This window comes from Centruroides sculpturatus, unplaced genomic scaffold, assembly GCF_000671375.1.
Source record: "Centruroides sculpturatus isolate CEXI.00-Female unplaced genomic scaffold, Cexi_2.0 scaffold268, whole genome shotgun sequence".
NCBI classification, from domain to species: Eukaryota; Metazoa; Arthropoda; class Arachnida; order Scorpiones; family Buthidae; genus Centruroides; species Centruroides sculpturatus.
Window position 1 is genome coordinate 339,945 of NW_019384499.1, and position 13,680 is coordinate 353,624.

General features: G+C 30.5%; 1 protein-coding gene across 1 annotated transcript; it reads left to right on the plus strand.

Annotated features, from left to right (window-relative positions):
- Positions 1-2,624: 2,624 nt before the first annotated feature.
- LOC111622011 (dentin sialophosphoprotein-like) lies at positions 2,625-13,219 on the plus strand. The gene is made up of 5 exons (XM_023364313.1): positions 2,625-2,647; positions 3,190-3,446; positions 3,634-3,729; positions 5,821-9,096; positions 13,182-13,219. The coding sequence occupies exons 1-5, from the start codon at positions 2,625-2,627 to the stop codon at positions 13,217-13,219; spliced, it is 3,690 nt and encodes a 1,229-aa protein (XP_023220081.1).
- Positions 13,220-13,680: the final 461 nt, after the last annotated feature.

A 13,680-nucleotide genomic window follows, 5' to 3' on the forward strand; every position in this document is an offset into this window, starting at 1 on the left:
TGGCGCAAGAAGATGGATTTTATAAAATAAAAAGCAGTTGAAACTGCATTTTTATGAATAAAAATTTGATAAACTATTTATCGTTTTATGACGAATAAAAGTTTTTCGTCGCATTCGCGGCTTTTAAGTAATGCATAAACCTTCGAAACGCGAGGCCCTTCAGACCGCCAGGCATAGGTGGTAGCCCACGTCGCCCATGCCTTATGCCGCCCTTGGTCATAGAAATGATGTAATTTGAATATAAATTATTTATAAATACGTATGTCAAGTTATATTTTTATTACGACGCAAAATATATTTGAGAGTTTACGGCCACTGTGCTGAGTGAGACGTTGTAGAAACCAAAAAAGTTATGCATTCCATCATGTACATAAACAGTATCATAATTTGCCAAGTGCAAATCAGCAAATTCGTAAAATTTTTGTTTATTTTGAAAAATCTGGATAATCGAAAATCCGGATAATAGAGGTCCGGATAATCGAGGTTCTACTGTATTCATAATTTTTATGAATGAATCTTCTCCAGAAATATTAAATAGAATACTCTTCAATATTTTAATTACTAAATGTACAATTTTGTATTGCAAATTGCAAAATATGCAATTTTGTATTACAAATAACGTTTGAAAATCTTGTGATCTGGTTATAACAAATTCAAAAACTCAAACTTTGGTGTAGGTTTTATTAGGAATGCAAAATATTTTAATGACCAAAAATTTCCTCAGAATATTTTGCACACAAAATTTTTCCGAAAATTCTTTGACATTAGTAGCAAGTAAACTAAGACAATTTATGAGCAAATTATAATTATCAAATTTTTTATGGTCCACCTGTTATTTTTTCAATCATTTTGTTTCTGATATAGAAAACATTCCTAATTAAACAATCAGCCACAAACTTTTCAGCTTTCTGTAATATTTCAAGCAGTATTGATTTTTGAAACACAACTATATTGCAAAAAACATAAAAATAAAGTTAAGGTGTTCTGATTGGACAAAACTAATTGGTTTATCTGGAGGAAAACATTTTTGTGAGTAAAATAAAACAACATTGTAATTTATCTGACTTCCAACCAAAAAAGTGATCATTGTTTATTGGAGGTAATAAAACACTTTCCAGTTATAGAAGGGGGTAATGTATACAAAGTTGGGCATGAAATGTTTTAAATTCAGTGGCTCTTGTAACTAACAAAGCTAAAACAGATGAAAGAGGTGAGCCCATAGGCACTCCCTGTTTTTGCAAATAGGGGAACCTGGGGTGGAATGGGGTAGCTAATGAAGAAGTTAAAATTATGTCAACAATAAAAGAAAAATAACAAAAATATTACATTATATCCTTTATTTATTATATTTGGCACATAATTATTTAAATTAGATNGTTGTATAAAAACAATGTACTGTAATAAACTGGTTTTGTGGATGTTGCAGCATTCACTGAATAGATAAAGAAAGAAGAGATAGAAAATTCAAGAAATGAGAGATGATGGTGTTGCACACAGCATGGAAGTGAACTAATGCCTATGTCACTCAATCACGTGTGTTTCTATAAGCTAGCCTGTCAGATGTTGGAAGCATAACAAAAATGATGAAATTACGGCAGTTTTCCATTTTTTTCTTAATCTATGGTTTGCTGTGGCACTTGCTATGCCAACTGGCATGGGATATCTGAAGCTGGCTTGTAACCCAAATTTTAGCTCTCAACTGAAAGCAAAAAATTGGCCTAGAGATGGCTCATATCTTGAAAAACTCATAGGTTGGGACACTCGTAAGTCAAGGTTTTACTGTATTTTAAGTTTTTAAAATAATCAGTATTCAGAAGGAAATATTTATCTTATGTTATTTAAGATATTTCTCCAGATCATTTTCATTTTTTGAGCTGTTATTCAGAAAATACATTACAATTCATTTATTGTAATTATTTTGGAATTCTGTTATATTGATAATAATAATGAAATAATAATATTAAGCCAAATAAATAAATAAGATTATAGTTAGTGGAAATTTTGGTTTTACTGACTCTTTGTTTTGACACATCCTTTAAAATTGTCTATTTTACTTTGTTTTATGCTTGGTACTCCATTCCTGATTACCTTTGATGTTTAGAGGTGGAGAACCTAAGAACAGAAATCTGTTGTTTTGATTAATAGCAAATATTTGTTTTCTAGTGGAAAAGTTACACATGTTAAGATGCAATTGAAATTTGCCAGAAAAAACATCAGTACTGATGCAATTTGTTCCTCTATCCACTTTTTTCCACCTGTTTGCTCTGTATGAACTAAGCTTAAAATTAAGACAAAAATTATTTTATATTTATTATTTTTTTTAAAGTTTTGTTTGACATTTATTATTATATTATTATTCTTGCTATTTGATAAATAAAGCAGAAATGAAGTGATAGGATAAAAATTTTGCCTTTTGGTTTTGGCAAGCAACTTGTTCAAAAATTTTTCTGCTGTTTCATTCATCCACTTGTTTAGAAAATGTTTTGCAAAGATTTGTTTTACTATTGTCTTCTTCTTGAAAGGAATTAAATAATATAATAAATTATAGATATAGAGTTTAACAAATGAAGCAAGTAAACCAAAATTGTAACAACATCCTCTTAAGTTTTAATTTACTTAACAAAATGGTGGAAAGTAATGCTGCTGTGTATTTGTGTGTAAACAAAACAAAACATTGCACAATCAAGCTAGATTAGTCTTTTAAATGTATATACAGTAGAGCGTTGTTTATCCGAATCAATTGAGGACTGGGGTTGTTCGGATAACTTATTTTTCGGATAACCAATTATGTACGAAAAAATTTATTAATTTATCCCGTGTTGAAATTTTTCTCCATTGCGTGTCGCTTTGCGTTGAATTTTCGTTGATGTTAAGCCTAACGAAGACTATTTTATCGTTAAAAATTATTTTTTTATTTTGTACATACAAAATAAATATATTGAAAAATATAAAAACAATAAAAAAATTATACTTCAGAAGTTAATTTAGTATCAAAAACGTAAAATATTTGAGTAGCCGAAGACATAGCCAAAGATTACAGCACCACAGCACTGGCGAAAATTTAAATTTGTTGACTGGAATTCCTTCGGATAACCGACGTTTCGGATAAACGACGTTCTACTGTAGTTTAAACTTTATACAAAAAAATAGATTAAAAAATGTTTTTTTTTTTAATATTGTTTATAACAGTACTGACACAGAATCTGAAGAGGAAGCATTTGCTGAAGAACTAGAACGTTCCATGACTGCTGATGAGACTAGACGATTAGCTGAAACTTGGCAACAACGCTATTCTCAAGAAGGTGGATTTTTAGACAAAAGTAAATCATCATCATCATCATCATCTTCATCACCATCCGAAGGTTCAGAAACAGAAATTGGAAGTGATGACACAAGTGAGGATATTGATAGTGATGAAGAATATAGTTTTGATGACAGTGCAGAAGGTAAAATTATAAATTTTATATTAAAATGATTATAAAATTGTCATTTCACTGTCTAAAAAAAATTTATTTTATTAAAATCAAAAAATAGAATAGATAATTCATAAATTAGAATTTTATATAAGAAATATTTCTTAGTAAAAATACCAGTTTAAAAGTATTCTTAAAATTTCATTGAATTTATTTATAGATGATGACAGGGAAGCTGAGACACCTATTGAATCCAAAGAAGTTGTTGTTCAAGTACCAGTTATTGATTTGAAAAATTGGAAAGGCCAAACAGAAGGTATTTATATTATATTTTAATTGTTTATTATATCACAATAAAAACTTATATGGTTTTCTTTATTAATGCAGTAAATCCTTGTTTTACAACCCCCTCTTTTCAACTGATGTAAATTTTATATTATGACTTATGGAAAGCATTTTTCTTTCCATCTCACCACAATAATATATAGAGTGATTCAAGTGGATGTACCATCACTTACAGAGCTTATTACAGAGGACATTTTGAGTAAAATATGTCCTATAAACTTGGGTCTTGTTCTGAATAGTTATGGAATAATTCATTGAACAGTGCTAGATCTATCCATATTAGATTATTACATGTGGGAGTAGTTGAAGGATACTGTGCATCAGACCTTCAAATACATAAACATGTGAGAAGCTACTTGTGCATATTATGCATGTTACTATGTAAATCAAAGATAGACAACTGGAGCTAAGCAGAATAGTGCATGCAGTTCATAAATGCAGCCAAGTGTGATGAACAAAGATGATTTTGAAAATATCTTATAAACTCAGTTTTTAAATATTTATTAAAAATAAACATTGTTACAAATTCATTTTGCATGTTGTTATTTACAACAGTTTATTATAGAAAAATGCATTTTATTTTCAACTTTCAAATTAGCCAAGTTTACATACTATTCACAGTGAATTACTCTATAACTATTGAGAAAAAGGCCCAAATTTATAGGACATTTTTTGCTCAAAATGATCTTTGAAATAAATTTCATAAGTAAGCTAAACAGGGTGATTCAGGAGAATGTACTGTCAAACTATATATTTAGGAACAAAACTTCAATTTGTGATATTGAGTCTATGAGAAATCAGTTTGATTTATAATTGGTTGAAATTCTAGGAACCAAGCAGATCATAGAATTGGACATTCTACTATATTAATTTTAATTTAGTAGAATGTATTGCTCAATCTTAATTTTAATTAAACAAATTTTGATCTATATGATCAAACTGAAATTTATTTATTGGTTTTGTATATTAATAGATATGTTTCCTTTTACAATATACAGGTATACCTCAAGTTACATCGTTCTCGATTATTCATTGTTTGTCAAAACAAAAAAATATATGGAAAAATAAAAGTCAGGCTTAAGTCATTTTATTCAACTTTACATCTGTCCACCACAAATATTGAAGTCATAATATCACCAGAAAAGTGTTAAAAGCACATAAAATCATATTAAAATACATATATTTACGGTAAATGTTAATATAATCATCATAAATCGTAGAGAATGAAATATGAAAACATCTGTGACTCTGTGTTGTTGTCTTATTTAGCGGTCTTTAAGAGCTCAACATTGGCATTTTCCATGGTATTTCCAATATCTACTGTTTGGCGTTGTTGTCAGCGCCACTTGATATTGGTAAATTTAACATAAATTAGTTTATTTTTTACTATTGCAAAATAATTTTAATAACTGTATTTGTTATTTAACCTTACAAAATCATCTTGTTTTATAATGTCTTAGAGCAAACCACATTCACAAATAAAGAGTCCACGATGTACTGTAAACATTGCCAAATTGTAAACATGTATATTTACAAGTATTTACGTACTGTACACGTATTCGTAAGTTTAGATTGCTTTTTTCTGTACTATATTAAAAACTAAAATTTATTTGTTTGTAAGCTTAAAATAGATTCTTATTAACCATATATTATTAAAAATGCATTTATAAATAAAATACAGAACTGGAAATGGTTATTTGTGGTTTAGCCTAGTGACAAGTAAATTTGACTTATGTCGTTTTTCGACTTAAGTCACCTCTCCTGGAACCAATTACCGGTGTAAGGTGAGGTATACCTGTATATTTATTGATGATAATAATTATAAATCTTATGTCTCGTATGTAGTGTGTTCAATATTAATATTTATTGAAATTTAATTTCAAAAGAAACAGAATATATAGATCTTATAGAAGTAATTTGAAGAAAAATTTCATAATTTTAATAACTAAAATTACACTTTATTAAATTTATCTATAGGTTGTTTAAAGTATGAATTAATTTGCATTTTAAAATTACATAAAAGTACATAAAAAATGATCTTTTATACCTTTAAATTATACAGATTCTTCTACAGAAGTTGATACAAGTGACATTACTGATACAGATTTATCAAAAGAAGGTACTGACACAGAAACTGAATCAGATTCTGATTCAGAACTAAATAAACCAGCACCTCCACAACAGATTCCAACAATTGTCATTGAAGAATCTCCACCTCAAGAAGAGAGTGAATTAGTATGGGGAGAGGTAGCTATTGAGGAAAATATTACTACTGTTAAAGATGATAATTACAGCAATATAATAGCAAAAGATAATATAAACACATTATCCAATCAAACAAATCAAGAATCTGTATTAATATCTGATGAAGATGCATCTCTTATAGTAAATATAGGAGATGCGGAACAAATACTATCATCACCATCTAGTACAGATCGTTCTTCTCACAGAGAATCTCCTTGTAAAGATAAAATAATCATGTCTGATAATCTAGTCGAAACATTCGAAACTCTAGTCAAAACATCTGTACAATCATCTGAAGTTGCAAATCCTCCAGATTCAGAACTTTATCATTTTGAAAAAGAAGTTAAAGAAATAGAAAAATCACTATCACAAGAAGATCTAAATTTGAAAGAAATAGCATTAGAAATAGTTGAAAACATAGTAAGTGAGGCAAAAGATATTTTGAATACATCCAAATATATTCAAACAGTTGTACCAAGTGAAAACAAAAATATAATTTCAGAAAAAATGAGTTCAGAATTCGTATTACCTTTAAATATTCCAGTTCAAACCATAAATTCTGATAGATATAAAATAGATGAAAATGAAAAGCCTACAGATACAAATGAATTGAAAAAAGTGCCTTCTGAAAAAATTAAAACTAATGAATCTGATTCAGAACAAATTCCACTATTATCCCCATTAACATTACCATTACAGAATGAAAATGATCTCAATAATTTAACTCTTGAGATTATGAATACTCCATCAGATAGCAGTACCAGTAATAGAACAATCAGTAGTGAAAGTTATAGTTCTGATTTATATTCACATAGTGAGCAAGTTGTAAAAGTAGGAACACCTGATTTTGTAAAACTTGTGTCATCAGATGATAGTGAAATAAGTCCAGAAGAAAAACAAATGAAAGAAGTCACAGATATTATAACAGATAATAGAATTCCAGAAGAAAATTCAAATGTTGATTTTAATTATAATCCATCTTTTATAACTCTTAGAGATAAGACAAAAAGAAAAAATGATAGTGAAGATATTTACTCTTGGGATAGTGATAACAGTGATTTACCTTTACCATGGTATGTTAATAGTTTAGAAGAAGCTGGCTCAGATAATTTATCTCAGATTCAGGGTGTTTATAGAGCAGATGTAATACAATGTGTTGATAACACAAGCAATGCAGATGATGATTACAATCAAGATTATAATTCATCTACAGTAATAAATGAAGTACAAACTACGGAAGAAAAGTTACAAAATATTGAACCCAACATTGCACCAACAAACTTTAAAGAAACTGAACAGAGTAAAATAATTGATAAAGAAAAAATATTATCAAATTCTACAGAAAAGTTTGGAAAATTTCATGGGTATAGTGGAAGCTTTGCAGAAAAAATTCGTCCTAAAAGTTTTGTTGGAGATTCTATATATTTAAAATCTTTAAATATTAATTTACAAAAATTAGACTTTCCATCTGTTACAAGAAGTTTGGAAAAACTGAATATTAATCAAAAATGTAATTTATCTGAAACTTCTTTAGAAGATGATAAAATGTTGAAAAATAGAAATTCTAATGAAAATTATTTTTCATCTGAAAGTAAATCTAGTGATAATTTAGTTATTGAAAATGATAAATCTGTAACACCTGTTATGGTAAGATTTGCAAGTTCCACACCAATTAACAATTTAAAAAATGATTCTGAAGATTTGATTACAGTAACTAATTCAGACCAACAAAAACAAGATAGTGGGAAAAATAAACAGAATTGGAGGATACCAAATTATACAGCTGAATCTGTACAGGCTGTACATTCCAGAGTAAAGGACCAAAATAAATCAACACTTCAAAAGAGATTTAGGAAAAGTATTCATGAAGATATTGAAGGGGTACCATTTGCTGATGATAAGGAGAATTCTGATATAGCTTCAATTAGATCTGCTACACCACCTGAATTTTTTACGCCAGTTGATACATCTAAAGGTATTCGTGAACAATGCACAGCAGATTTAGAGAAAGCAAGGAAGGAAGCAAGAGAACGTGCCAGATTAAAAAGTGATGAAGAACTTGGTTTAAGTCCATATAATTATAGAAAACGATATCATAAGCACCCTCCTTCAATTAATTCTTTTCAATATGAAGAATTATTACAGGATAATATTCTTGATAGTGATGATGATGATGGAGAAGATGATTATTTTGAAGAAACTCAACATGAACCAACTATATCATTCCATACTGAAGGTGATACTCTTAAATCTTTGTCTGTTGTTAATTCAAAGGACAATGGAATCACTAACTTAAAAATTAGTCCAATGTCTTCATCAGAAGAAGGAACTGGCAGCAATCCTTCACAAACTAACAGTAGTTCAATAGTATGTGATGATATTTTAAGTCCATCAGTTGATACAGTATCATCAGATAAAAATACAACCACTGCATCATCGACATCAAGAACAGATGCAGCTAATTACTTAGAGTCTTCCCTTTCTATTGATGAAATTGATATTAAACTTTCACCAGAATATGTTACTAAAACGTATGAAATGCAAAAGTCTCCTCCAGTTTTGCAAAATTCTTCAGAAACTAGTCCAGAAATACTAGATAATTCTCTGAATGAAACAAAAAAAATTAAATATAAGCAGAAATTATTCAGTCCTGGAGATGTAGATGAAAGAGGCAAAAATGGTGCAAAAAAATCATTATTTTCCTTACTTAATTTTACTAAAAATGGAAATAACAAAGACAAAAGCAAAATTAAGTCCAAAGATAATTCCAAAGAAACGTCATCACTCATTACAGACTACTCCAAGACACCACCCAAATTAAGATCATTTCCACATTTGAAACTACCACGTTCCAAAGAAAGAAATAGGGAAAAACAAAGAAAAAAATATCAGGCATTGGATAAAGTTGAAAATGAAGCATTTCCCAACCTATTTGTCTTTCCTTCAGTTTCAATAAGCAGTCAACATGCCAAATCTAACAAATTGGAAAATGTGAGAAAGTCTTTGGAGAAGCTGACTATGAAATCATCACCAGCCATAAATCAGCCCATTAATCTGTTAAAAGTAGAAAATGGAGTAGCACCAAAGGCATCTGGTAATTTCTGTTAAATTATTTGAACTTTTGAACAAGAACAAACAATTAGACAGAGTTAGACATCCTAATAAATAGGGTATAACAATTTGCAGGGCTTATCACACCAAGGCCAACTGAAAGAAGGACCAGAACTTTTATAAAAAAAAGGGTTGGTCTTTAATAATCACATTTCAAATTTAGGTAAGTATGCATTTCGGCTTGATAAGTAAGCTGATGAAGGACCCCTCATCAGATTACAAACACGTGGTAACAACATAACAAATACAACACCAATAACCTGCCAATACAATAGGATAACCAACATATGCAGTGCACTGCATTTACAATTTCTCAATGTAACCCATACATTAAAACTAAATATCAAGTATAAATTAGAATACAATGACAATGTGGTATAACATATTATCTGAGACCAGTAAATGTCTTAGTTTCTCCCACATTTTCCAAATTCTGGTAGACGGTTACATTATTAATAATAAATATTGTTAAGTATACTAAAAACACAAAAAGGGGGAAGGAAGCTAATAATGAACTTACTCTTATTAAAACCAATTGGTCTCCAGATTTTAACAAAAACAAAATACATCTGATCTATAAGCCTTTGTGAAATCAACTGCACTGTCACACTGCATTTTACAAAGTGATGTGACTATACTCCCTACATCTGTTCAGCATCTGTTTCAAGGTTAAGTGAAAATGATGTCAATCCACCCTTCATGTAGCTTCAGTCCCACGTTGTTATTAATTCTGATGTCTTCTTGTATTTTCAGAATTTCTAGGTGTTCCTGTAGTCTTCTTTTTAGTTGATTGTTTTCTGTCATAATACACTTGATGCTATCTTTTAAAATTTCACAACCTTCAGTGTTGCAATGTTGTGCCACTGATGANTTCTCCAGAAATATTAAATAGAATACTCTTCAATATTTTAATTACTAAATGTACAATTTTGTATTGAAAATTGCAAAATATGCAATTTTGTATTACAAATAACGTTTGAAAATCTTGTGATCTGGTTATAACAAATTCAAAAACTCAAACTTTGGTGTAGGTTTTATTAGGAATGCAAAATATTTTAATGACCAAAAATTTCCTCAGAATATTTTGCACACAAAATTTTTCCGAAAATTCTTTGACATTAGTAGCAAGTAAACTAAGACAATTTATGAGCAAATTATAATTATCAAATTTTTTATGGTCCACCTGTTATTTTTTCAATCATTTTGTTTCTGATATAGAAAACATTCCTAATTAAACAATCAGCCACAAACTTTTCAGCTTTCTGTAATATTTCAAGCAGTATTGATTTTTGAAACACAACTATATTGCAAAAAACATAAAAATAAAGTTAAGGTGTTCTGATTGGACAAAACTAATTGGTTAATCTGGAGGAAAACATTTTTGTGAGTAAAATAAAACAACATTGTAATTTATCTGACTTCCAACCAAAAAAGTGATCATTGTTTATTGGAGGTAATAAAACACTTTCCAGTTATAGAAGGGGGTAATGTATACAAAGTTGGGCATGAAATGTTTTAAATTCAGTGGCTCTTGTAACTAACAAAGCTAAAACAGATGAAAGAGGTGAGCCCATAGGCACTCCCTGTTTTTGCAAATAGGGGAACCTGGGGTGGAATGGGGTAGCTAATGAAGAAGTTAAAATTATGTCAACAATAAAAGAAAAATAACAAAAATATTACATTATATCCTTTATTTATTATATTTGGCACATAATTATTTAAATTAGATTTAAAAAAATCAATAATTTTGTATGAAAAATAAATCATTAAAAAAAGCTTGTCTACATCCTGTTTCACCCTGCACTCGGAGCAGAATGGAGTATGAGATTAGTGCTCAAATATTAGAAAAAAAATATTAGTCTCGTTGCTTACAAAACTTGCAAACCAGCACGGAATCACCATCATCGCTGTCAAAACCCACACAAGACATATTAGCCCAATTTTTTGCATGCAACACATGAATATTAACCTTCAATTGACTGTGAGTAAGCCTCGGTGCAGTAAAGGCAAGTCGTATCATCTTCTCCTTCCGAGTAATTGACCCCTTGTTCTTCTTTTTTACTAGACTTTGTTTTTTTTCTTTTTCCTTTATGGGAAACCATCCCATTGTGCCCCAAAGCACATTTTTCTAAAAATCAAGTAGAGAAAAAGTTTGATTACTTTTTGCATTATTTCATTCTAAAAATACAAATAAACAAATCTTTAATAAACTAGACTATATAAATTTAGTTAAATTATAAAATATACCATATACTGCCATTGTTTTAATGTTGATACACTTATAATTTCATAAAAAAAATCAAGACGTAAGGTTTTATTGGTAAATGACAAAGCGAATCTCAGTAACCAAGTATTTACACAGACGTGTTGTCTCAGTCTGAGTGTAGGACAGGGAGCAAACCAAATTCCTCACCTCTCTTTCATATGTAAATCGTCTTTCCCATACCGTCCTGGTATTCCATTCCACCCCAGGTTCCCCTAAATACCATCGTTGAACCAAAATAGTTATTATCAGTGTAACTAATAACAGAGTCTTCCTCAAGGATAGTATTTGCAGTATAGAATATGCTGGGGAACCGATGGTTATAATGAAACTACATCTATCTTGTAAAAATGATATACCTCCGGAGGAGTAGCTTCAATAATACTAGTTATATAAGACTGTCCTAAGAGCAGAAGAAACAAGTTCAGAACAAGGTGATAACATGGTACCTTTCCTAGCAAGTGCCTTTTCTAAAAAATAGGTTAGGTGGGAACATTTGTTTACCAAAGGACAAAAGAGCCAAGAATTGTTTGTGTGTGTTTATTTCAAAAAAAACCTGGGGCATGTCACACTTGCTAGTGGATCCAGGGGTCCAGATAATGTTGAAACCAGTTCCAGCATAGTGATAACATTCTTTACTCTTCTTATGACACTTGGAGTTGGATCTTCTGTTAAAATCATTCCTGACTGTATGTAGTAGGAAGTCATGAGCCCTACTTAGGAAATTACTATTTTTGCACAGGACAAACCCTTTGTCTTTGTCAGAGACCAAAAGCCTAATACCCCATTTACACTGAGCATTTCAATCTAGATTGTGACCCAAGGTCAGCGACTATGTCGTGGTGTGACCTCTCTCGACCATTTCAATCTTGACTGAAACCAGGTTCAATCATGATCGACTCATGAGAGTTCTTGAAACTAGATCCAGTCATCCCACAATTCCACACACGCGAGAAAATACAAGATGGCTGTGGAACATATGTTGGCCTATCAACAGAGAAATAAAAAAGACATCTGCCTTTGCGAACAGCATGACGTTCGACTGGCAACAGTCACAATCCAGATTGTAGGTAAATCGAGATTGAAGTGAGTCATGGATTGTGTGCAAACATAATATAAGATTTGGACTGTTTAACTCATTTTACTCTATTTCCATTCAGAAAATTTTAATTTTAATGTAATTAAACATAAAAAATACTTAAAATTGAAAAAAAAAATGAAAGAAATGCGTTAATTTTAAAGAAAAAGCTTCAAAGTTTATTTTCCATTGTCTTGCCTTTCTGCGAAATCTGATGCCATTGAGTAATTGTGTTTACAGCTGGATGACCTTGAGAACAGCTGGTGTTGTCTTTCCCGGGACATTCTCAGAAGTCTCAGGAGGTGAAGGGTATAAAGTAGTGTGAGAATCAGGATGTAGGGAGGGGGTAATTTTTTAAAGAAATTAAAAAAAAGAGAGCAATTTAAATTCAATGAGAAATTAATATTTTGTAACTCTGACAAATTTTTGAACAACGGATGTCAAAACTTTCAATTTTGATAGGAAGTTCATTTCCTTTCTTCGATGACTAGTAAGTTGAATCAGAAACAGGCGCACATGAGACTTGGCTGTCAGTTAGGCCGGCGAATAGTATAAAAGGGACATTTTTCCTGCCATTCTGGGTAGTCCATCAAAAGAAGTTACCATACAAAACTCAAACAATTCATGGGAGATCCAGAAGATACCTGAATTTGCCATACTAAGTGCTACACGAAGTAAGCATCCATAGATGTTACGATTCCTAAACGTCTCCCTGATTCTGAACGAGAAGACAGTGTTCAAATACAAGATACTTATGGGAACTGAATGTAGTATAATCTGTTTAGATTGATATGAACTCTCTCACACACGTATAGGCTGAATTAGATTTAAGTTAGATATTTGATTTTTCTCTCTGTGATATAGGTTCAGAATATATCATTTGTAATCCCATTAATTGTATTATTATTTTGTTTGATTCAATTAAATATTTTTGCTGTGTTACTTAATTATGGTCTCTTTAATGGTTATTATCCAAGCCTACGTCCCCTTTACTTACTCACCACCTCCACACTTGATATTTCTCTAAAATTAGACATATAAGAGTGCCTAATGCTATATCTAGGCTGGTGTCGGAAATCTTGACAGGAGACTGGTTTATATAATCGTACATCTCCACCTTTCTTAAGCAGTTTTAAAGCCATCCTAAAAGATAGAGATCAGATCGCAAGATCTTGTGTCGATTAAGTGGTACACAAGTTTACTGATGCTGTACCCCTGGCTTATCT